Source organism: Mesoplodon mirus (assembly GCF_964341445.2).
Source record: "Mesoplodon mirus genome assembly, chromosome: 18".
In the NCBI taxonomy this organism is placed as follows: Eukaryota; Metazoa; Chordata; class Mammalia; order Artiodactyla; family Ziphiidae; genus Mesoplodon; species Mesoplodon mirus.
The window spans coordinates 19,585,412-19,608,013 of record NC_138994.1 but is presented as its reverse complement, the minus strand read 5'-3'; the positions used below and the strand labels follow the sequence as shown (position 1 = coordinate 19,608,013).

The window sequence follows — 22,602 nt, the reverse complement described above, 5'->3', positions numbered from 1 at the left end:
GGCAAACCGCAACTAAAGGAGCCCTGGAACCGCAACTAAGGAGCCTGCCTGCCACAACTAAGGAGCCCACGTGCTGCAACTAAGACCTGGTGCAACCAAATAAATAAATAAATATTAAAAAAAAAAAAAACTTGGTAAACATCATGGCAGTGACTGTGTCTGCAGCCCAGCCCTGTAAGATCAGCACGATGCCCATTTAACAGATGAGGAGGATGAGGCACAAGGTGGCTGCATGACTAAGTGCCCGAGGGCCCCCAGCGGTAAGTGGCAGTCGGGACACCAAATCCCAGAGCCCCCAAGGGCCTGCCCAGGCTGATGGGCACATGAGGCGTTGTCCTTCCAGAAGCTGGGGAGTAGTGCAGGAGGGGCAGGCCCCACAGAGACAGAGAGAGAAGCCACCTCAGGCCCCCGAGTGCCGTCAGGGCTTGGGCAGCCCCAGCACCCTGAATCTGCACCCTCACCCCTATCCACCCCCCCACACACACACACAAAGCAGAGACAGACACCAGGCATGCTGTAAGGCCTTTTATTTTAATGTTTCCTTGCTGTTTTAACATTTTCACGGAAAAAAAATATATACAGTTTAGAATCTGGAACTGACCGCTGTCTAGATGGGTTTCAAGGGCAGCAGCTGGCAGGGGCTACATGGCTGGAAACCAGTGGGCACCCAATTCAAGAACTAAGGTTGTGTCTGAGTCCAGATCTGGCAAAACGCAGGAGGCTAGGGCAGCTACACCCGCCGCCAGCCCTGGCTGGACCCCGTGGCAGTACTGTCCGTCCCCCTCCCTCCACTGGCTACAAGGCGACAGGAGAAGGTGAGTCAGCCTGTTGCCAGGACAGAAAAATCATCATCCGTGAATCCTGGGGGCTCGCACCCGACCTCCACTCAATCCCCTTGGGTGGGGTTCTAAGAGTGCAGAGTGAAATCTGAATTTCAGAAAGACAACAACTAATTTTTTAGCATGAGTGTATTACAAATATGGCATGGGGCATACTTACACTAAAAAATTATCCTTTGCATGCCTGAAACTCTAATTTAACTCAGCATTCTGCTTTCTGTTTTGTTTTGTTGCTAAATCTGGCAACCCTATACCCTCAGGACCACTGACTCAGAAGTGGGGAAGGGGGCTCTGCTGGCAGAGGCCTGAGAAAGGAAAGGGAAGTAGTCAGTCTGGGGGTTGAACAACCCAGTCAAAAGAGGTTTTGTCCCCCCATAGGAATGACATTTTCTTTTTAATAATCATTTTCCAGAAATTTTCTACACTGGCTGCCTGTTGTCGTTAATAGCTATGGGGGAGGGGGCCGAGGACAGACACGCACAGACCTCCACCCCATACAGTTCTAAATAAAGTTTGGAAGCACTTAGTATAAAGGTTTTCTAAAAGGATTCGTTTTCCTTCTGGTGGCGGGCCTACAAACACGGTTCCCGGTATCGCTCTAAAAAGATTTAAACACAACAAGAACAAACAAACCCAGAGGGACTGAGCAAGGGCTGCAGCCTGTCCTAGTTAGTGTCATCCTGCAAGGGCCCCTTCTTGAAGTGCCTTCCTTCCGTTCTGCATCCTGTTCTCACCCCGCGGAAGGGGTCGCGTTGAGTGTACACATTCAGTCCGCCTTTCCTCCGAGGGGCTCCCCGTACAGGAGCTGGGGATAGAGGGAGGGAGGGGCCGGGACTTGTGACCTGCCACGGGCGTTTATTCCGGCGGCCACCGCCGGTCACTTATGGCTGCACGTGGCAGGGACTCAGGTTGACAGCGGACATCCACTGGAGGCCGGGAGAGGAAAGCCAATTCCCGCGGCGAGAACACAGCCCCGTCCTACGAGCTCAGGCAGGGCAGGGTGTGCAAAGCAGTCAGGCACCCGAGCCACAGCTCCAAGTCCTCCGAGGGCCCCCAGGCTCGGCCAGCGCCCCTTATCCATGAGGTCCAGGGTCTGTCTGGGGCCCGCAGCCAGGATCCTGGCTGATCTTGCAGGGCTGGGGGTCAGAGGGAGGAGACAAAGCCAAGAGCCCCCACCTCCGGCCGGCCTCACACTCGGATCTCGTCCTCCTCCTCCTCGTCCATGAAGGAGAACTCGGGGTCCGGCTGCCTCGGGAGAGTGGCCCGGGCCCGGTCCGGCCCCCGGAAGGCGGGGCTGCGCTCCTCCAGGACCCCCGAGGCGCAGCTGGACAGGGAGCTGCTGTCCCGCGTGGTGTGGCTGCTGCCCCCGCTGCGGGCCGAGCCGGGGCTGGGGGCCCAGCCCTCCTCCGGCAGCGCGCGCGAGGGCAGCGCGGGCAGGTCCGGGCCCCCCGCGCCTTCCTGCCTTGCCGGGGGAGGGGCTGCCGCCACCGGCGGGGGAGCCTGGGTGGGGCTGCCTGCTGGGTCCTCGTCACCATGGCAACCGGCCTCCCCCTCCTCCTCCGGTTCCCACTCGCCCTTGTCCATGATGCTGAGGACGTCGCCCAGCATGGAGGGCCCCAGGTCGATGTGGAAGGACATGATGGACTCGGCGTGCTTCAGCCCAAAGCTGGCCTTGGGTACCACGGGCAGATCCGCCAGGTCCCCGAAGGCCTGCTCGTCGAGGAGGGGGTCGGGGGAGTGAGGGGCGGAGGCCCCATTCCGCCGAGGCCCCGCCTCCTCTGGGCTGCCCTCCCCGGCGGCCTTCCTCACAGGGCTGGAGGACAGGCTCTTGGGCAGCTTGCTGGAGCCCTTCTCGGCGGCCTCCTTCTCGTTCAGCTGAGGCAGGGACATGGCATTCTTGACGAAGAGGGCCGAGTCCCGCAGGGGGCCCAGCACGTCCCTGTGCTCCCGGTCCCCCCTGCTCACTGACTGCGACCGTTTGCTGCCCCGGAACTTCCGGGACAGGAGGCCGCGTTTGGAGGAGGCGGCGGCCTGCTCGTCCACGGACTCACTGTCCAGCTCCCCAGCCTTGCTGTTGAGGAAGGAGGTGTCCCCAAAGGCGTCCCCCGCCCTGCCCACGTGCATGGTGTGGCGGAAGTCGCCCAGCGGGGCACTGATCATCTCGGCCGTGAGGTCCACTCGGGAGCGGCGCTTGGAGTGCACGGAGCTGGACACCAGCTGCTTGAGGATCGGCATCTTGCCCGGGGGGCGGGGGGGGAGGGGAGGAGGGGGTCCCCTCCAGAGACAGCAGGCGGATCTGAGGTCAGATCTGAAGTCCGGCGGGCGGAGGGGGCGATAAGGAGGAGATCATAGGGCTGCAAGAAGAGAACAGCAGGGAAAGGGTTAACCCAGCTGTCCGCTCAGCACAAAAGCCCATCTGCCCAGGGGTTGTTGTTATTTAAACCTCCGCTCTCCTACAAAACTTAATGGTGTGAAATAAGCCGGCAATCAATTTCATGACCCTGCCTATTTCTCCTCGCACAGGCTCTCCGGTTAGGCGAGCGCTTTTTGGAGCTCAAGTAGCCACAGGCACGCTCTCCCTGAGACTTGAGCGAGAGAGCCTTCTTCTAAAGGACAATGCCCCCCGCACCCCGCAACCAGGACGCCCCTAGAGGCGGAGGTACACAGGCAACTCCAGGCAGCCGACCCCGGAGAGACGTGACTCCAGTGAACAGCCAGTCCCGAGACACGCTGTAAGTCAGTTCTCCCTGCTGCCTGACCTCAGCCCCTGTGGAGTCAGTGGACACCTCATTCTGAATCACGGTCCTTAGAGGAGGGAGAGGACGGCACAGGCCCCAGGGAGGCGCTGCCTGGCACCTCCACAGACGTGGGCGGCAGCTCACTCTCTGAATCAGAATCGGGTGGAGCAGCCGGGACCCACAGGACCAGCTCCCCAGCCCTCGGGCCCGTGGTGGGTGTCCCGAGGTGAGGATCCTGCCTGCGACGTCTCCACAGTGGAGCCCCAAGCTCTTTGCCAAGGATCCACCCTCCACCTCTCAGAGACCAAGACTGGGAAACTCCCAGTGTCTTCAATCACTAGGGGTGCAGGGAGGCGGAGACTAAGCCCTAGATGGCCGAGGCGCCCTGGGAACGCAGACCCCCAGGTGATTAATGAGCCGAAGAGCATCAGCAGGGAGGTCAGGAGAGCCTCTGAGATCTCCTGGCAGGTACCACCCATGCAGCTCCTGGCAAGGGCCAAGTTGAAGTCCAGTGTTGAAGCCAGACCAGCCCCCAGTGCTAAACCCAGCAGCGCAGGGCTGAGCAGAGTGGGGTGATGTGGGCGCAGGGACTTAACCAAGGCTGGCGGGTGAGGGGGTGGTCCTGGGCCACCAGTCCTGCTAACGGCACAGCTCCCAACGGCCCCCGCATTCCAGGCCCAGCCTCCCTGTTGCCAAGGGCAACCCAGGATGTCCCACCGGGTTTCTTCCTCACCCCCGATGCTGCCCTAAGCTAGGCCACCACATCCCAGTTGGCCCTGCTTCCCCTTCCCCCCTCCTTCACCTTTTGGCTAAATCAAAACCCGACCAGGACTCCCCCGTGCAGACCCCCTGATCCCACCCCCAGTCCCTGCCTCACTCCTCGCTGCTCCCCGACCCCTGCGGTCCGCCCTGGCCCTGAGCTTCCGTCTCCCGGACTCCAGGGCTGGACATGCACAGCTCCCGGCTAGAATACCTGTCACCTGGCTCACCCAACGTCTTCCAGGGCTCAGCTGAGCTGTCACTTCTTACAGTAAAGCTGCTTTAGCCCGGGTGAGACCTCCCGACCACCTCCTGCCCGACCACCTCCTGCCGACCCCCAGCACTGTGGACGTCTTTGCTCCCAGCAGGCACTGGCTCTGTCATTCTACCACTGCTGGCTCGGCTCGACTGTCATCTTCCCACTGGACTATGAGCTTCCGGAGGGTTCCAAAGGGCCTGTCACCACTGAATCCCGTCCAGCAGTGCATGGCACAGTCGGTCCTCAAACACCTGTTGAAAGGCCAACACCTCCCTCCTACCCCCCACCTCCACCCCAGCCCCTTGGTTGCTCCCTTTCTGCCTTCCTGAGCCCAAGGACAAGGTCACTTCAGCCTACGGCCCGGCTCCAGGGCTCCCAGCCTGACTTCTCTGTGCCCTCTAACCCCCTCCCCACGCTCTCCCGTTCTTTGTTCCTTGTCCCGCTGCTGATGCCCAGCCAGATGGTCCCCCCCAACCCCCAGGCAGTCATAGTGCTTGTCACTCCAGGGCGGGGGAGGGTGGCGAGAGCCAGGTACCAGGGCTCACCTGCCACACAGGTGAGCCCGGCTGGGCGGAGTCAGGTGAGGACTCCTCTGAAAGGCCTTGAGATGACCCACTACAGTCGGTCAGCTCGCCCTCCTCTCTCTCCTCCTTCCCCCCAGACCCTCAGGAAGTTCGCTTCCCCTACCTCTGACCTGGCCCCTCGCTCCTGCCCATGCCCTGGGATCTAACGTCTAAACAATTAAGACACGGAACAGCTAGACCAGGTTTTGGCAAACGTTTTCCATAAAGGTCCAGACAGCAAAGGTTCTCAGCTTCATGACTGACACGGTCTTGGTCCCAGCTGCTCAGCTCTACCTTCGCAGTGGTAGGAAAGTAGCAGCAGACCGTATATAAACAAATGGGCATGGCTGTGTCCCAATAAAACTTTATATATAAAAACAAGTGGTGGGCCAGATTTGGGCCATAGTTTGCTGACGCCTTAACTAGACACGTGAAAAGTACTGGCCTTAGGGTCATCCCCTCCACATCGCTCCGGGAGAGAGTCACCATATGTGACCCTCTGGGCCAGCCATGGGCTCTCAGGCCAACGTTGGGGAAAACTCTCTTTGGCTAAACAAGAGAGAAGGAGGATGGAGTGAGTTGGCCTCAGACATGTTCGGCATAGAAGAAACTCAAGCCAGGTTTCTAAGGCACTCTTGGTACTGGAGAATCCCTCGGGCTTCTGCTGCCACCAGGGCAGTGAAGCAAGAATACAAAGGGTCCACGTCTTCAACCTGCCTGCAGTTCAGCTCCTGGCTCTGGTCACAGAATCCTGTGTTCTTCAGCTCTTCCATTTTCCAGATGAGAAAACAAGTTCATTGAAGCAAAGTGACTTATCCAAATTTATGTGCCTAAGAGCAGAGCTGGGTTGGAAGCCGGTCTCCTGGTCCAGTGCTCTCTCTGCTCCGTGCCAGGCCTCTTTCTGGCCTTCGGTGGGTAGCATCTCCGGTCAGTTACCCTCCCCAATTCTGGCTGGAGGAGTCCAGAGAAAGGAGAAGCCTGGCCGCTGCCTCAAGAAGATTCCTGTATTACCCTGGAGCAGATTCTGACACTGCCGACACCTTTAGCCAGAGAATTCTCTGTTGTGGGAGCCGTCCTGCACACTGTAAGATGCTCTGCTGCATCCCTGGTGTCTACCTACCAGATGCCAGTAGCCAAGTGTCCCCTGGGGGGCAAAACTGCCCTGGGTTGAGAAACCCTGCCCTGGAGTGAGCGTGCACATGTGAAAATAAAACACATACTAATCACCAGGTGAACAGAAAAACAAACAAATTAAAAAAAGAAAAGAAAGAAAAATGAAAAAAAAGAAAGAAAAAAAAAAGAGAGGGAGGGAAGGGAGGGAACGTAAAGGATCAGAATTGTGAGATCAGTGACATGAAGCTCCAGAGTTGCGTAAGGGTTTCAGAATAACGGCAGGAATCCCCAGAGCCAGTAAGCGTCAGGCGCTGTGGTCTCCCTGATCTTAAGTGCTCATTAAAAAGAACAGAAAGGGAAACCGCAGGCCCAGCTGCCCAGGGCTCGGCAGAGATGGTGCAGACCCGTGGCCACCGGCAGGGACCAGGCATACTGGCCATCGCGGCTACAGGACAGAAGGGCCCCCACCCCTGGCACGTCCTCGAGGGTAGAGCTCGAGATCAGGATAAGAGGGCTGGCGGGGAGGTGCCTAGGCCCCTGCACAGCCCCACAGCCCAGGAAGGTAGAGCAGGTCTGGCCAGTGCTTATCTGCCGTCTGTGGTCTCGCTCCCTGGGGTGGGAACCAGGCTTTGCGGCTTGTGAAAAACCAAACCATCTTCAGTATCCAGCATGAAAATGTCCCAAGTCCTGAGAGATGGGGCCCAGATGGAGTCCCCCACTGGTCCCCCAGCCCAGCAAGGAGGGGCTGCAGCAGCCCTGGGGCCCTACAGCTAGAGCTCAGGCTGGACAGGCCAGGCTTCAGGGCTGGCAAGAGCTCACTCACCGGGTTGTATTAAATCCTTGGTTTTATGGTACCCTCATGACATTGTCACCCTAAGCTTTGACCAGAGAGCAATTTGGGGGTGAGGAGGTGGAACTCTGAGTACAAGTATGAGCAGGTGCCCTGGGCCAGTCCTGGGGGCAGTTCGGGGGGGCCTGAGCACCCACCCGGAAAGGGACTGTGCCTAGGGAGCTGTGGCTTCGGGAGGGGGCGTGGCTAAGCCCTGTGACCCAGCTCTGGGGGAGTGGCTAAAACAGGCCGCCAGATGACAGGCGGCCGCTCCCCACAGCCCGCCCTGGGGGGAACTCCCCGACCCTGCCACCCTGGAAGCCACATCCCCCTTTCCTGGCAAAGCAAGGGGAAACGGAGCAGCAACTTGCATCTCTCCAGCCTCTGCTGGAATCAGATTCTGCTACCATTGGCCCACTGACCACAGGACATTCCTGTAAGCCAGGGGCGATGAGCCCTCCCTGCAAGGCCAGGTCCCCGGTTGCACTGACACCAAGCACACCCTCAGCTCAGCTCAGCTCCCGGGACGGGAGAGGACAGCCCTGGCCTGGACCCTCCCTTAACCTCTCCGGCGGGCCGTCCAGAGAGCACTGCCCTCCCACCTCAGCCCAGCAGCTCCCAGACAGACCCGAGCTCTCCCGGGGCAGCCAGGCAGGGCTTCCGCCGTGCAGCTGACCTGGAAGCTCACCCTGGCACACAGAGCACACATGCCTCAATGCCCACTGCCACGGTCACCGGGCAGCCAGCCCCTCCATCACCATGCCCCCTTCTCACCACCCATCCTGTCCGATTCCAGCCCCCAGCAACGCGGCATTTGACACGATGACTTCGGTCGCGGCTTGGACTGGATGCAAGTGGCTTTGTTCCCTTATTCATTCATTCACTCACTCACTCATTCACTGACTTACTGCACACCCACCAATTTCCCCATAACTCCTCTGGGCCCTGGAGACAGAGCAGTGAACATAATGAGGCGGACAAGCCCAGACCCCCTGGGCACACCTGTGGTGTGAGTGTGGGTGGGTGGGCGACGGGGCTGTAAACACGCAAATAAAACGGTATCTCGTAGTCCTCAGGGTCAAGGGGGAAACGAGGGAGAGTGAGCACGGGAGTTATGGGCTGTGGGAGGCCCCTCTGAGAACCGAGGGATGAGAAGGAACCAGGCATGCCAAGAACATGCCGGCAGCGGGGACAGCATGTGCAAAGGCCCTGAGGGGGGAACAAGCTTGTGTTTGAGGAACGGGAATGAAAACCCAGGGGCCAGGTCACACAGGGCCCTCCCAGGAAGCCCAGGCCGGAGTTTGGATGGCGTTCTAGGTACCAAAGGAAACCTCCCTAAGCAGGAAGCCATCCCATCTGTGTGTTTGGAGGTTCCCATGGCAGTGGCTGGATTGGAGGGGGAGGAGGGGAAGCAGGAATTCAGGGCAAAGAGGATGGGGGCCAAGACGAGGGTGTGGTTAAGGAGATGGACAGAGGGGGGGCACATCAGAGGCAGGTTTTGGAGCTGGAGACACCAGGAGCTGAGGGCCCAGAGAGGGGAGGAGAGGGAGGGCAGACTCAAAGGGGAGCTCGAGCCCAGGAGTCCTCTGCCGGGGTGCGTCTCAGCCGGCACGCCAGGGACCTTTCCCTCGGGGTGCAACCAACTTTCTGCCACCAGAAAGAACTTGATTTTGCCAAAACGGGGGAAGCATTCTGCTACACAACATCTGTCAGCTGGAACAACAGGCTGCAGGGGATTGTGCAAGAAACGCAGCGCGACGCGGGCCACGATGCCCTGTAAGAGGTTAGGGGCTCTGGCTTCTGTCGCCAGAGAAAGATCCAGCGCTTTCTGGAATGCTCCCCAGCCTCATCCTGTGAAGATAAGGAGTCCCAGAGAAAGGGGAAGACTGTTTCGTTCCAACAGCTGATGGACAGCAGAGGGAAAGGATGAGAACTGTGGGTGCTTTGATGCACACTGTTACACAGAATAGGAGGAACTTCAGTGGGGGCTGTGTGGTTATTTTTAGCTGACTTCAGTATATCTGGAATCTTTTAGTTCCTTCACTAACAGTGCCACAAGCCCTCTCATATCTGAAAGTGTGCTGTTTGCACCAGGATGGTAGGAGGCACCGTCTTAAAATAATCTGAGCCTGAATATCCACAATTAAATTTAAAAAGAAGGGCTTCCCTGGTGGCGCAGTGGTTGAGAGTCCGCCTGCCGATGCAGGGGACATGGGTTCGTGCCCCGGTCCGGGAAGATCCCACATGCCGCGGAGCGGCTGGGACCGTGAGCCATGGCCGCTGAGCCTGCGCATCCAGAGCCTGTGCTCCGCAACGGGAGAGGCCACAGCAGTGAGAGGCTCACGTACCGAAAAAAAAAAAAAAAAATTTAAAAAGAGAAGAAAGAGCCCAGGATAGAAATGTGAAATATCACTATTATAACTCCTGTACTACTTGTGTATCTGTGTCAAATATCGCCTTAAAATACCTGGGTGTGGAGCAACCCCACTCAGAGATAGAGGGGATAAATTCAGAGATTTGCCCTGGGTCATGGATGGAAGGTTTTATTCCCACACCCGGGCTCCAGCCACTAAAATAGCCCCGCAGGACCCAAAGTGCAGGGGCCTCCACACATCAAAATAGGGAGCGTGTAATTTATGCACACACACTCGTATATCTTTTATAGCTTATATACATGGCTATTGTCAATCCATGCAGCAACGAATATGTTTTAGTTTTCTTTCTTTTAAAGAAAGTCAATATATGACATAGAAGTTCTGGTGTTTTCTTATCACATCTCAGTGGATTATTCTGCACACCCCTGCGGGTGCCACAATACGGTACCCATAATGTCACGTGACTCCCACGGAGGCATCCACGATGCCTTCAACTTCAGAGATTCCTAAGACTGAGACGGAGGACACCCAGAGATTATCCAGCCTGGTGGCCTTGACTGGGCTACTGGGGTGGAGAAAAGTACTTGCCCAAGGCCAAGGTGCTGGTAAGGGGCCCAGATGGCACCGGCGCCCAGGTCCCCTGTCTCCCAATGTCTAAAGGTCCTTTGCAGATACCATGGGGGCTGACTCACTGCCAGGCACCGGGCTAGACCTTCTTGTGTCTGTTATCATCTTGGTGGCATTGAGCTTGGAAAGGGGAGGGGAAGGACTTCCCTCCCACCCAACAGCAGGTACTAGGTGCCACCAGGCAGGGAGAGTGGTACAAAACCAGGGACCAGAGCTTCCCTGGTGGTGCAGTGGTTAAGAATCCGCCTGCCAAGGCAGGGGACACGGGTTCAAGCCCTGGTCCAGGAAGATCCCACATGCCACGGAACAACTAAGCCCGTGCGCCACAACTACTGAGCCTGCACTCTACAGCCCGCGAGCCACAACTACTGAGCCCGTGCGCCTACAGCCCGTGCTCCACAACAGAGAAGCCACCGCAATGAGAAGCCCGCGCACCACCACGAAGAGTAGCCCCCGCTCGCCGCAACTAGAGAAAGCCCGTGCGCAGCAACGAAGACCCAACGCAGCCAAAAATAAATAAATAAAAAATAAATTAATTTCAAAAGAAAAGAAAAGAAAAGAAAAAATAGGGATCAAATGCTGCTCAGAGACAATGGTCCCAGGACAGGGTGGTCTTGGGGCATCGGCAATTACGGCAGATTCTTTGAATAGACTTTCAGTCAAGAATGATTCAGGAGTGCCCGCAGTGGGAAACCTACCCTATGGAACTATTTCAAAGCAGAAAAAAGTCCCTAACACAGACAGTCACTGAAGCCTTATTCATAATAGCAAGAGATTGGAAACAACCTAACACCCAACAAGAAGAAAATGGTTGAGCAAACTAGGAGCCGTTAACTCAACAGATTATCCTGCAGGCATGAAAAGCAGGGTCAGTGAAGACCATGCAGGACATGGAAAACTGTTTACCAAACGACATCAAGTGGAAGGAAAAAAGGCAGAATTTAGGCTTGTTTACACACAGTGATCACAAACTACACACACATACACATTCACAAATAAAGGCAAAAGGGCAGGCAGAGAAACTCAGGAGTGATGTCAGGCTTGAGAGGAAAACAGGCTTTTTTCTTTTTAAGTTTCCTTTAATGTGGTAGTGCTGTTTGGATAATAATAATAGTAAAAAACCCCAAAGCATCAAAGGCTTAAGGCAAAAATCTTAATTTCCAAACCAGCTTTAAACTCTCAAGTTCTCAGGGTCCAGCAGCTGCAGCCCATACAAGGCGCCAGGTGGGGGCCGGGCGGGGGAGCGCGGGGCTCAGACCACACACTCTCATATCAAAAAATCTCCTGTCGAGGTCTGTTCTCTTTCTCTCCCGTCCCCCTAAATCTGCATCTACCCCAGATGGACAAGTTTATCACATCCTCGTTTTATTTTTAAGTTGTCTGGGAGGAGAAAGTAGGCAATCTATTATAAAACCTGGTGGCAGGGGAAATAGGGAGCTTAGGACCCCCCAAAAGAACCAGCTTCCCAACAGCTGCTTGAGCCTCCGCAACTGAGCAGGTGAAAAATAACCATCCCCACACCCCCACCCCGGAGACTGGCCAGTTTCCAGCGACACTGAAGCCCTAAGCTGGAGGCCAGCCTCCCTCCCACATGGCCATCCCCCAGTGGAACTCTGGGCAGGTGAAGGTTCGGTCTCTGCTGCTTCCACCGCCCCAGCTCAGCTCTCCTGATGGCTACAAAAGAGCAGAGGAAACGAGAAGGGGCGGGGTCACACAAGGACACCCTCATGCTCCAGCCACTGGCTGACCATGACCACCAGTAATGCAGAAATAGCGGTGCTGTCAGCAGTTCTCATTTATTGGGTGCCTGCTGCATGCCAGGCATTGTGCGGCGACATCGTTAAATTTGTGCCTCTGACCCTGCAAGGAGGGTGTCACGATTGCTTCCATCGTAAAGAGAAACTGAGGCTCAGATGGAACGAATGCCCTCGCTCACTCTCCCAGCTACTAAATGGTGGTGTGAGCCCGTTTCTGGCAGACCTTGGAGCACAAGCTTTCCTGTATGAGGTGATGCTCTCTGGCTTATTCAGCTGTCCGCAGCTGAGAACACTGCACATGGACGGAGGGATACGGGTGGGGTGGGATTAGGGAGGCTGTTCATCTAAGATAAGACCTTGGGACCAAGACTCACTTGACTGACTCCCCCATCAGAGACCTGCTCCCAGGGACGGTTCGGATGGGCTCCTCCTTACACAAGATCTCATTCCAGCTTCCTGCTCTGAGGACCCTCCCAATGTTCTGACCCCCCGGGAGGTGAGAGGTGGGGAGGACCACCCTGAAGCAGAAGCCAGGGCTCTCCCAGCAAAGTTAGAAGAGTGGGCCCAGCACAAAGCCCCACCTCAAGTGTTTCTCATGGCTGTCCTGCTCCAATCTCCATCTTGTGTTTCTTGATGGTTCCAGCTGCCAGAAAGGAAGACCAGAACCTTGACCTCACCCTTCTCCTAAAACCTCCCAGGCTGGGTGCCTGGTGCTTGCTCCACCCTCCCTGCCTGCCAGCCAATCTAGACCTTGGGCTCATTGGCCCAAGGGTGCCACTGTTCAGCCACAGTCGGGCAGATCCCGGGGAAGGGAAAGTGAACAAAGTCCCAATCTCACTACATGCTTCCCACAGCAGCAAACAGCCAATGTCCATTGTCCAGGCATCCCTGTTGGGGGGCAGGAGAGGAGTACTGCTGGGGAGGGTGATGAACTCACTCCAGGTAATCAGGACACCGGGCTCTTGTCAGAGCGGGGACTCACGCGGTGAACTACAGAACTTAATGATGCCCACTCTCTGCTGCTCTCTAGGGGTTATTAAATAATGTACGCCTACACTGTCCAATATGGCAGCCCCCAGCCCGAGGTGGCCATGGGGCACTTGAAATGTGCACCCAAAGTGGAGGACTTGAAATATCCAAGTTGACATGTGCTAAAGGGTAAAATATACACTGGACTTCAAAGGCTTAGACTTTAAAAAGAGAATGCAAAATAGCTCATTTTAAAATACTGATCACATGTTAAAATGATAATATTTGGAATATACTGGGTTAAAGAAAGTGTTCATTTCACCTCTCTCTTTTTACTTTCTAAAATGTATCTATTCAAACTGTAAATTATGTGAGGGACTTGTGTGCTACTTCTCTGGGATTGTGCTGATTTAGACATGTTCCCTCTTTTTTAATACAAGCAGCACTTTCCATTGTAGAGGGATGAATAAAGCCAACCATCACTCATGTTTGAGTGAAAATAGTTACATGTTCATAAATAATGCTACACTATTTTAGATTAAGTCCTGAGAGCCTCAGTTTTACATCCAGCAGATCACTGATGAATGCTGGGTTGTTTCAGTTTTGTTCAAACGCTGTAACAAATAGCCTTCCAGCTAAGTCTGTCCGAGTCCTTATTTCCGGAGGATACCTACTTATAAGTGAGTAAAATTACTTTTGTTTCTCCTTAACTTGTTCTCCAGAAGGTTTTACCACGTTGCAGTCTCACCAACACAGGATGATGGTGTCTAACAACAGGCGTTACTGTGTCCTCAGCTGAATTGAAAACAACAAAACTGCAATCGGCACCACGCTCAAACTTATAATTTTCATTTCTTCTGTTACTAAAGAGGGTGAGCATTTAAAGAAAATATCATTTCCCCTGTGAATTGCTTGTTGATGGCTTCTGCACATTTTTTGGGTGGGGGCAAGGGGGCTTCACCTTTTCCAATGGATTTGTATGACTTAAAATATGAAGGCTCTTAAAAATATTGACTATATTTTGCAAATATTTCTGCAAATGTATCATATGCCCATTTTCCATGTGGTGATTTTGTTGTTTTCTTTTCCATAGAGTGCTTATTAATTTTTACACGGTCAAATCTGTTTTACAATTTCTGGCTTTAGTACTATGAAGCAAAGACCTTCCCCACCCCCAAGTTTTATGGAAATATTCACTTCTTCTAAAAGTAATAGGTAAGGTAATAATGAAAAACTACTCATGGAGAAAAAATACTAACAGGAAATACAAAGATGTCTGTGGCTTATCTATTTTAAATGACCCACAATTTTATAAGAAATTAAAATATAACAGTAAAGTTAGTTACTGGTTCTGTATAAAACTGCTATAAAATATGAGTAAAGAATCAAATGCTACCTTCATCAGGTATATATAGATACTTCCCACGGTTTCTCCAGACTTCCTTTTCTGCTTATTGATCTGTTTATTCCTAAACCAGGTCTATACTGTCAACTCTGTAAAATATGTTTTGAGTATCTAGTAGAATAATACCCTTACACTAACTTTTCTCTGAAAATTTCTTGTCTTTTATAATGCAGTTAGTCTTCCAGATGGACTTTAGAAACATTTTATTAAGTTCCAAAAGAAATCCTGATGGAATTACATTGGCATTGAAAGCAAACAATAAATTAATTTGGGAAGAAGTGACTTTATCAAAACATCATGCCTTCATATCCATTTATTCAAGTCTTTTAGACATTCTCCATTAAATTTTGTGGTTTTTCTTCCTACAAGCCTTACACACGTCAAGTTTATTCTGAGTTATTTTATGGCCTCTCGTTGTGCAAGTGTTTTGTACCCTGCCCCTTTTATGTAGCTATATCTTCTGACTGGTTGTAGCTGGTATATGGGGAAGCTACAATTTTAAAATTTATATCTCGGGCTTCCCTGGTGGCGCAGTGGTTAGGAATCCGCCTGCCAATGCAGAGGACACGGGTTCGAGCCCTGGTCTGGGAAGATGCCACATGCCGCAGAGCAACTAAGCCTGTGTGCCACAACTACTAAGCCTGCGCTGTAGAGCCCGTGAGCCACAACTACTGAGCCCTCATGCCACAACTACTGAAGCCCACCTGCCTAGAGCCCGTGCTCCACAACAAAAGAAGGCACCACAGTGAGAAGCCCGCACACCGCAAGAAAGTGTAGCCCCTGCTCGCCGCAACTAGAGAAAAGCCTGCGTGCAGCAACAAAGACCCAATGCAACCATAAATAAATAAATGTATAAGGAAATAAATAAATAAATAAAATTTCTCCCTCTTTAATGGCCACCCTACTAAGCTTGTACTATCTTACACACCCTAATCAACCGTATAATTAAATATTTCGGGCTTTGCAAGTAGACCAGCCCATCATCTGCAACTAATAATAATTCTGCCTCCCTCATTCCTCATTCTTATCTCGTTAAATTTGCTACACTTGCCAACACAAAGTTGAATACTACTACTGACAATGAAGATCTCTGTTCCTGGCATTTACAGCGCTGTTCAAAACCTAAGTCATCCAACACAGTAGTCACTAATCACATCAGGCTGTTGAATGCTTGGAATATTTCTAGTGCCACCAAGGAACTGAATTTTTAAATTTTCTTTCATTTTAATTATTTTAAATGAAAAGTTAATGCTTGATTCAGTTATTGGAAAACTGAAGTATGTTTAAAACACCTCGAGTGTGTGAATCTACCTTTTTAGCTGTACATTTCAGGAAATCCAAATTCTGGTTATTTATAAAATTTAGCCTCCAAATTGAGATGTGCTATAGTTGTAAAACATACACTGGATTTTTGAAGGCCTTGTATGAAAAAATAATGTAAAATATCTCATTAATTTTTTTATGATTACATGGGGAAATGACAGTATTTTTGATACACTGGCTTAAATAAAGCATATTAAGATTGATTTCACCTGTCTGTAGTTTTTTAAAATGTGGTTACTAGAAAACTTAAAAGTTCTTTATGTGCCTGGCTTTATATTCCTACTGACAGTGGCGCTGTTCTAGGGGTATTTCTGTTAATCATGATACTCACCACTGGATTCATGCAGATATTCTCAACCATCTCAGAGAAGTTACAGTTCTTACAGTTTTAGGAAAATGATACCAGTCACTTAGAGAGGTTGAGTTGTGGGAAAACACAATGTAGCCTGGATAATTAATTTACCCTTTGATTGCTGGAAAAGATAATGTCCAGTCTAGCTTAAAGAGTGGGAAATGATATCTTAGATCCTACCCATGGAGCTCAGGTGGATATGCCCTCCCTGGACCATGGGTCACAGAGGAAGTATGAGAAAGGGAATGAACCTCACTGAGCCTTTACTCTGTACCAAGCTAGCTGCTTCATTTTGATTAAACTGCCTTTTGGGGGGCAAGTAATAACTCTGTCCTAGGCATTTGAAAGACTTTATCACATGTACTCTTCCCAGCAATCCCCTGGAGTTATCATCATCATCCCCATCTTGCAGACAAGAAAACTAAGGCTTAGAGTTAAATGCTTCACCCGAGTCACACTGCTAAGGACAAAGCTGTTGAAGTCTGCCTGATTCTGAACCCTAGGCTTTCCCCACTTTACCGAAAGGCGTATCAGGGGAGTGTCATAAGCATCACTGGGGCGCTGGACTCTAAGATCTGATGAAAGTTATGGACGCATGAACATCCACGGGGCACTTTTGCATAGCATTTGACTTAAAATATCCTGAGTCTGGGCTCTCCCACACTCCAGGGAAAGTACAGATAAATGCTGGGAAATATAGACCACGGGCTCCCCGCCCCCCACCAGGAAGTCCATCCTGTTGGGAACCCCTGCTCGTCCTGGGCTGGGAATGGGCCATTCTCTCCACTCTGCTTTGCCACCTTTGTCCACCTTTGTCCAGCTCCCTCTTCATCCCAGAACCCTGTGCTTCTGGGCCAGAGGAAGGAAAGCAGCAGGAGGGATGGCAGTGAAGGCTTTGGATGGGGAGGGAGAAAGCCCCCCTCACTACTCAGGAGTTACAACAGCTCCGGAGGGAAAGGAGTGAGCCGTGACCTGGGAGTGACAGGAAGTGACAGCTCTGGAGCCAAGACTCCCAAGAGCTAGTGGCTGGAGGGCATTCAGCAACTTTGCTTGTTTACAGGCTCTTCCTATAAAGAGATGTGTGTGTGTGTCCCTGGCCAGAAACCAGGGAAGGGGTGCCTGGTGGGAGCCCCACTGCTCCTCCCTCCTGCCTGGGGCCTCAGAAGGCAGGGCTTGAAATCAGATCAGCCCAACCTTGTTTGGTTTCACTTCGCTTCTACTGAGAGCGCAGCGCTCAGCTGAGGAGTGGGTCGCCAGAGGGAGCCAGGTGCATCTGGTCTTGCTCTGGAGCAGGCTGGTGAATTTCCATCTTGACCCTGCTGGATGGAACGTGCAAGCCTGAGGGACCCTGGAGCCAGACTCCCTGATCACGAGCTGGCTGGGCCACACTGCACAAGTTACCTGTGCCTCAGTTTCCTCATTAGTTTTCAAAGCCATTGATAATACCGTGTACTTCCTAGAACTATTGTGAGGATTAAATAAGCTAACACAGGTAAAGCCCTTACACAAGGATGCATAAGGGATGAGCACTCTTAATGTGTCTGCTGCAAAAATGACGCTACAACGTGTTCTTTCTCAGCAGGTGCCCTATGTCTATACCTTGAAAGGTAGGAGAATTCCAGCATCCCCAGTGACACTCTGGCCACGGTCACCCCTCTAGTTCAAAGAGGACACATACCTTCAGTGTCACCTGAGGACACCTAATCCAAAAGGCTCCCAGGCTGACTCCTTTCAAAGTCCCTGGGGGCCCCAAGATGAACTGTTGCGGGGCGGGGCAGTGGGTGTCCTCTGGGCATCCGAAGCCCAGCTATAGATTGTAGTCCAGACCAGCAGGGGGATCGAGCAGCCCCGAGACTTGGTCTCTTTCCCTATCTGCCATCCCTTCTCTCTTCTTTAACCTTTTCAAGATGTGGGAGGAGCCTGGCTTTTCTTAGACAGGACTTCAGTTCAACACGGTGGATGAGGCGGAGGTGGGAAAAGAGAAAGCCCTCCTGTTCCTCCCTAGGATGTAGGTTAGCAAACGTAGGAATTTGGGGGACCAGCTACCAGCAACATATAATGCACAAAATCTCAACATGATCAACCCCCAATAAAATATAGCCTGGTCCTTTGGAACTAACCTGATTCTCATTAGAGGTGTAAACAAATGGTACCGCCAGCCCTAAGTGTCTTCTGTGCTCCCTCTGGTTCTCTACTCCCACCATTTGATTGAGCCTTAAACCCCAAGGGTTGCGGGGAACACAGGGGCTCCTTTTTTTTTTTTTTTTTTGTTTTGCGGTACGCGGGCCTCTCACTGTTGTGGCCTCTCCCATTGCGGAGCACAGGCTCCGGACGCGCAGGCTCAGCGGCCATGGCTCACGGGCCCAGCCGCTCCGCGGCATGTGGGATCTTCCCGGACCAGGGCACGAACCCGTGTCCCCTGCATCAGCAGGCGGACTCTCAACCACTGCGCCACCAGGGAAGCCCCAGGGGCTCCTTTTGATGCCTCAGGACCAAGGGCAACATTCTGAGGAACAGAGAAGGGCTGCAGGGAGTGGAAGCCTGAGTGTGGAGAGGAAGGAAAGGCAGGGAACAGACACCGGAACACAGAGCCTGGCTTCACCGTCACATTGGGGAGATCCGAAGCTGGGGTCTGCAGACCAAGTTCAGTTACCCCCAGAACTGCCTGGATGCAGGTATAAGAACCCAGAGACTCTCCCAGGGATGCTAGAGGCTGCCCTGGCTGACACCATCTGTCACCCCTGATGGCCAGGGCAGAAGACGGTGGTCTGAGCAGCCCTGGCTGAGCAAGAGATGCTGTCCTTGAATACAGCCCCAGGGATCTTTCTTGCCCTGGCACTGTGGCTTTTCAGATGCCCTCAGCCCCTGGGATGAAGGAATGAGGGGGAAATGCCAGCAGTTTCTTACAGTCTGGGTAACCCCAAACTGTGCTCACCTGACCCAAAAGGGAGACCATTTTGCAGCTTGGGAGGCTGAGTGGAGACCACCAGTGCCCCTGTTGCTGGCAAAGAAGAGCTCTGGATGTCGGTGCTGCCACCCTGAGCTGCAAGCTGGCAGTGCCTGGGGGAGACTCTGATGTACGTTACTGGAAGGAAGCCCAAGGCTCCTCGTATTTTAAGCTAGAGCTTCAGGGACACCGTGAGTGGGAATGCGGGATGCTCATGGCTCAACTTCCTTCACAACACCCTGCAAGCCAAGAAAGAGCCAGGTCCAGTCATGCGCACAAGGCCCTCCCAGCACAATCCCACACCCCAGTTCCCTGTCCAGAGCAGGCTGGCAGGGGCCCAGCCTTCCGGAGCACCCCTGAGGTGCTGACCCTCAGGACACTCTGCCAGGAAGGGTCCAGGGCTCGGTTCCTTTTCCCAAGGTTGAGGAAAAGCCTCCAGTACACAGGTCAGAAGACCGAGGCCCGGGTCGGCTCTCTCAGCTTCCAGGGCCAGATTGCTCAACGCCTCTCCCTCCGCCCCCAAGCCTTATCTCTGGCATCAACCCAGATCCTGTTCCTCCAAGGGACAGACTCCTCCCTCCTCCCACAGGGACAAGATCCTCTGAGCCTGTGGAAGCTCCAGCCACAGGAGGCTGGAGTCACAGCCCGACAGCGAGTCTGGCTGTTCCGGCCTCTGAGCCGTGTCCATTCCCACCTTCCAAATCAGAGGAGAGGGGGCACGGAAGAGGGCGATAGAGGGGTGGCCAGCTGCAAACATCCTGCCTGCCACACCTGGGCACAGCCTGTCCTGGCCGCAGAAATCAATCAACCACTCCAAAGGTGGAGGCGGTTAGGATCCCTGAACCAGAGCCAGCCCGAGGCCCTGCTGGGAAAGTTCCTGAAGTGCAAAGAAGGGTCTACGAGCCCTCTCGCAGGTCAACATCTGCCCATCCGCACCTCCCCACTTTGTAGACTAGACTCTCACGTGCTGGGGGCTCCCTGGTCTCCAGTCCTGTGAAGGCAGCAGGACAGAAGCAGGCTGGGTGTGTCCGTACATCGGACTGGAAGGAGAATCGGTGAGTGGGCGGGGGTGAGAGAAATGACAGGGAAATGGAAGAGGGGGGTCAAGAAAGAGAAAGGTGGGGATCCCAGAAAAATGGAAGGAATGCTCAAAGTCCAGGCCTGAACTACAGAGTGTCACGTGAGCTATGGGTCATCAGTGAGCAGGGACTCCAGGAACTCAGGGAGATGGCAGAGGGGCTGAGACCCCAAACCACTGGCTTATTTTCAGTCCCTGCAGGGGTCACCGGGATCCTTGGGAAGACCAGGAGAACCGGCTTGGGTATCGCCCAAGGCTCACTGAACCCCCTGTCTGTAGGAAGGAGCAGCTGTCCCCAAGGACTGGAGGGGCAGAGTCCAAGTTCGGAGGAGATAAACCACACTAATCGGTCAGTCACATGGCAGCTCACACAGGGCAGCTGATGTAAGCTGGAACCCACAGGCACCCCCAGACTCACACAGGATCCTAGCTGCCCCCCAGGGATGGAGCCTCCCAAGTCACAAGTGGGTGCCCCATTACTGCTTCGGGACCCCTGGGGCCACCTAGAGGCTTGGCTGAGTCCAGCCCCGGTCCAGCAAACTCCCCATTCCTGGGGGAGATCCACAGCTCGGCTTTCCCCTTCCTTTGTGCCCTGTTCTTTGTTCTCTTAAAATTCAGTCCATCCTGCCGGTGGTCCCCTCCTCCACCCCAGCCTCAGAAAGGGGGCCGAGGGGGTGGGGAGTTATTAGAAACCCAGACTGTGCAAAGAAGTTGCATTGCTGGAGGCCCTCCTGTAACCGGGCCCCTCATTGTTTACGCGGGCTGGATGGGGAGAGGCTTGCTCTGGTCCAGATGGCCTCTGGGGGTAAGGATGAGGGAGACTCCTGCCCCGCCCCCCAGCACCCAAACACCCTAAAGAGGAGCAGGGGGCTTCACACAGCTCAGGGACCCTTGCCCCGTTCAACTGCTCAGATAGAGAGCAAAGAATAGGCACTGTGGACGCAGCCCAGGGACGTGGGAGCCTGTCAGATTGCAAGGGGCTGCAAGAAGAAAAGAAAAAGCATTGTATTTCCCCTCCATTCTCCCGGGGAGAAAAAGAAAACTTCCAAAGCGCAGGCTGCGGCATCTCATCGGGAAACAAGGAATCTGGTTTTAGTTAGCAGAGAGCACCCCTCCCCCAGTCTCTCTCTCTCTCTCTCTCTCTCTCTCATACACACATACACACATACACACACACACACACACACGCACGCACGCACGCACGCTCACACGCCCCGGCTCGGGCTCCGGCCTCCCCCAGGAAGCCCGCCTAGCCTCGGCCCTCCAGCCCTCGCTCCGGATTCCCGCTCAGCACTCACCGGAGGCGGCCCGGCCCGCAGAGTGGCTCACCGGGACGCAGCCCGGGCAGGGGGGCAGTTTTGTGCCCCCGATGGGGGGCGCTCCAGGGAGGGGGCGGAGCTAGAAACGGCCGATCCCAGTTCCACCCCCCCGAAACGGGCGATTAAATCATTAACCGACCGCTCCCGGCTCGTGGCCAGGCCGGGAGCGCTCTGCCGGGTCCCGCGCGTAGCCCCCTCCCGGGCTCGGAAGCGGCCCCACCCCGCCGGTTGGCGCCTCGGCCTCCGGGTCTCCCGAGGAGGCGGGCGCGCGGGGCGGGGGCCGGGCGGGGAGGGAGGGGTGGGGAGAGAGCATTTGTTCCCTCGGCCGTTCCCTTTCCAGGCAGCTCTTCGCCCCTCTTTTCCCCGGCCCGGTGACATTGGGCGGCGTGTGCTGCAGCGCGCGTACGAGAGCTAGTGTACACGCCTCCGCCACTACGGGCGAATAATCCCGTTCTTATTCATGGAGTACTTTGTGCACTCACGCCCCCCTCGGGGAGACCGCGGGCCGCGCGCCGCCGAGGGCTGTGCTCCTGCCCCCAGGGACACACCCGGGCAAAGGGGTGGAACGTTAAAAGCCGGGTCCCCCGTCCCACCGCACCCTCATCCCCACCCGCAGCAGCGCCCGGGGCGGCACCGGCGAATCCTAGTCTGGGGAAAGGAAGTCGACTGGGAGCGGGATTTCTCCGGACTCTTCCACCCCGTCCTCCCCAGCCCCGCTCTGCGCGGACACAGGGTGCGTGGCCCCGGTCCCAGACACCCGGGCCGCCCCGCACGCGCCCAGGCCCCAGCCCTGCTACACGGGGCGGGCGCAGAAGTGGGGAGCTCTGCCCCGCTCCCCTCCCCACCGCCCCTATCACGGTTTTTTCAATCCCCTCTGCTCCCTAGAGAGGCTCGAGGTCCCCCAACCGAGCCCACCCAGGCCCCGCAGGGCACAGGTGGCTGTCAACGGCCAGAAGCGGGTGCCCGTCGCCTACCTGGGTCCGCAGAGACGCGAGCGCCGGGACGGCGCGGCTGCGCTCTCCCCTCCGTGGGCTCCGCGAGGCGCCAGGGCTGACGACCCATGTCCGCGCGGCGTCGGTTTCCCTCTGGCTCTCGGGCTTTCGGGGCTGGGAGCCTCTCGGACACTCCCCTTCCAGGCTCCTCCCGCGCCCCTCCGCGCTGATGTCACCGCGCCGCCGCAGCCAATGGCGGTTGGGAACCTCAGCCGGGCCGCTCGGCCTCCGCGGTTCAAATCAGAAAGCCCGAGACCCCGGGAGCTTCGTAGGGGGCGGTTCGGGCCGGGAGGCCAGCCAGGACCCGGGCCGGTGGGGCCCCGGAGCGCCCCCGCCTGGCTGCGCTCCGGCCCTGATC

The 22,602-nt window shown here is 54.8% G+C and overlaps 1 protein-coding gene across 1 annotated transcript; it reads right to left on the bottom strand.

The window, feature by feature from the left end:
• Nucleotides 1-510: 510 nt before the first annotated feature.
• On the bottom strand, nt 511-22,373 carry CDC42EP4 (CDC42 effector protein 4). Its single transcript, XM_082605521.1, has 2 exons — nt 22,227-22,373; nt 511-3,193 (listed from the first exon to the last, which is right to left on the bottom strand). Exon 2 carries the CDS (start codon nt 3,072-3,074, stop codon nt 2,028-2,030), a length of 1,047 nt encoding a protein of 348 aa, XP_082461647.1. The 5' UTR covers nt 3,075-3,193; nt 22,227-22,373; the 3' UTR covers nt 511-2,027.
• Nucleotides 22,374-22,602: the final 229 nt, after the last annotated feature.

Coding starts and splice junctions, on each gene's coding strand:
- CDC42EP4 (XM_082605521.1), bottom strand. CDS start 3,074: ATGCCGATCCTCAAGCAGCTGGTGTCCAGCTCCGTGCACTCCAAGCGC.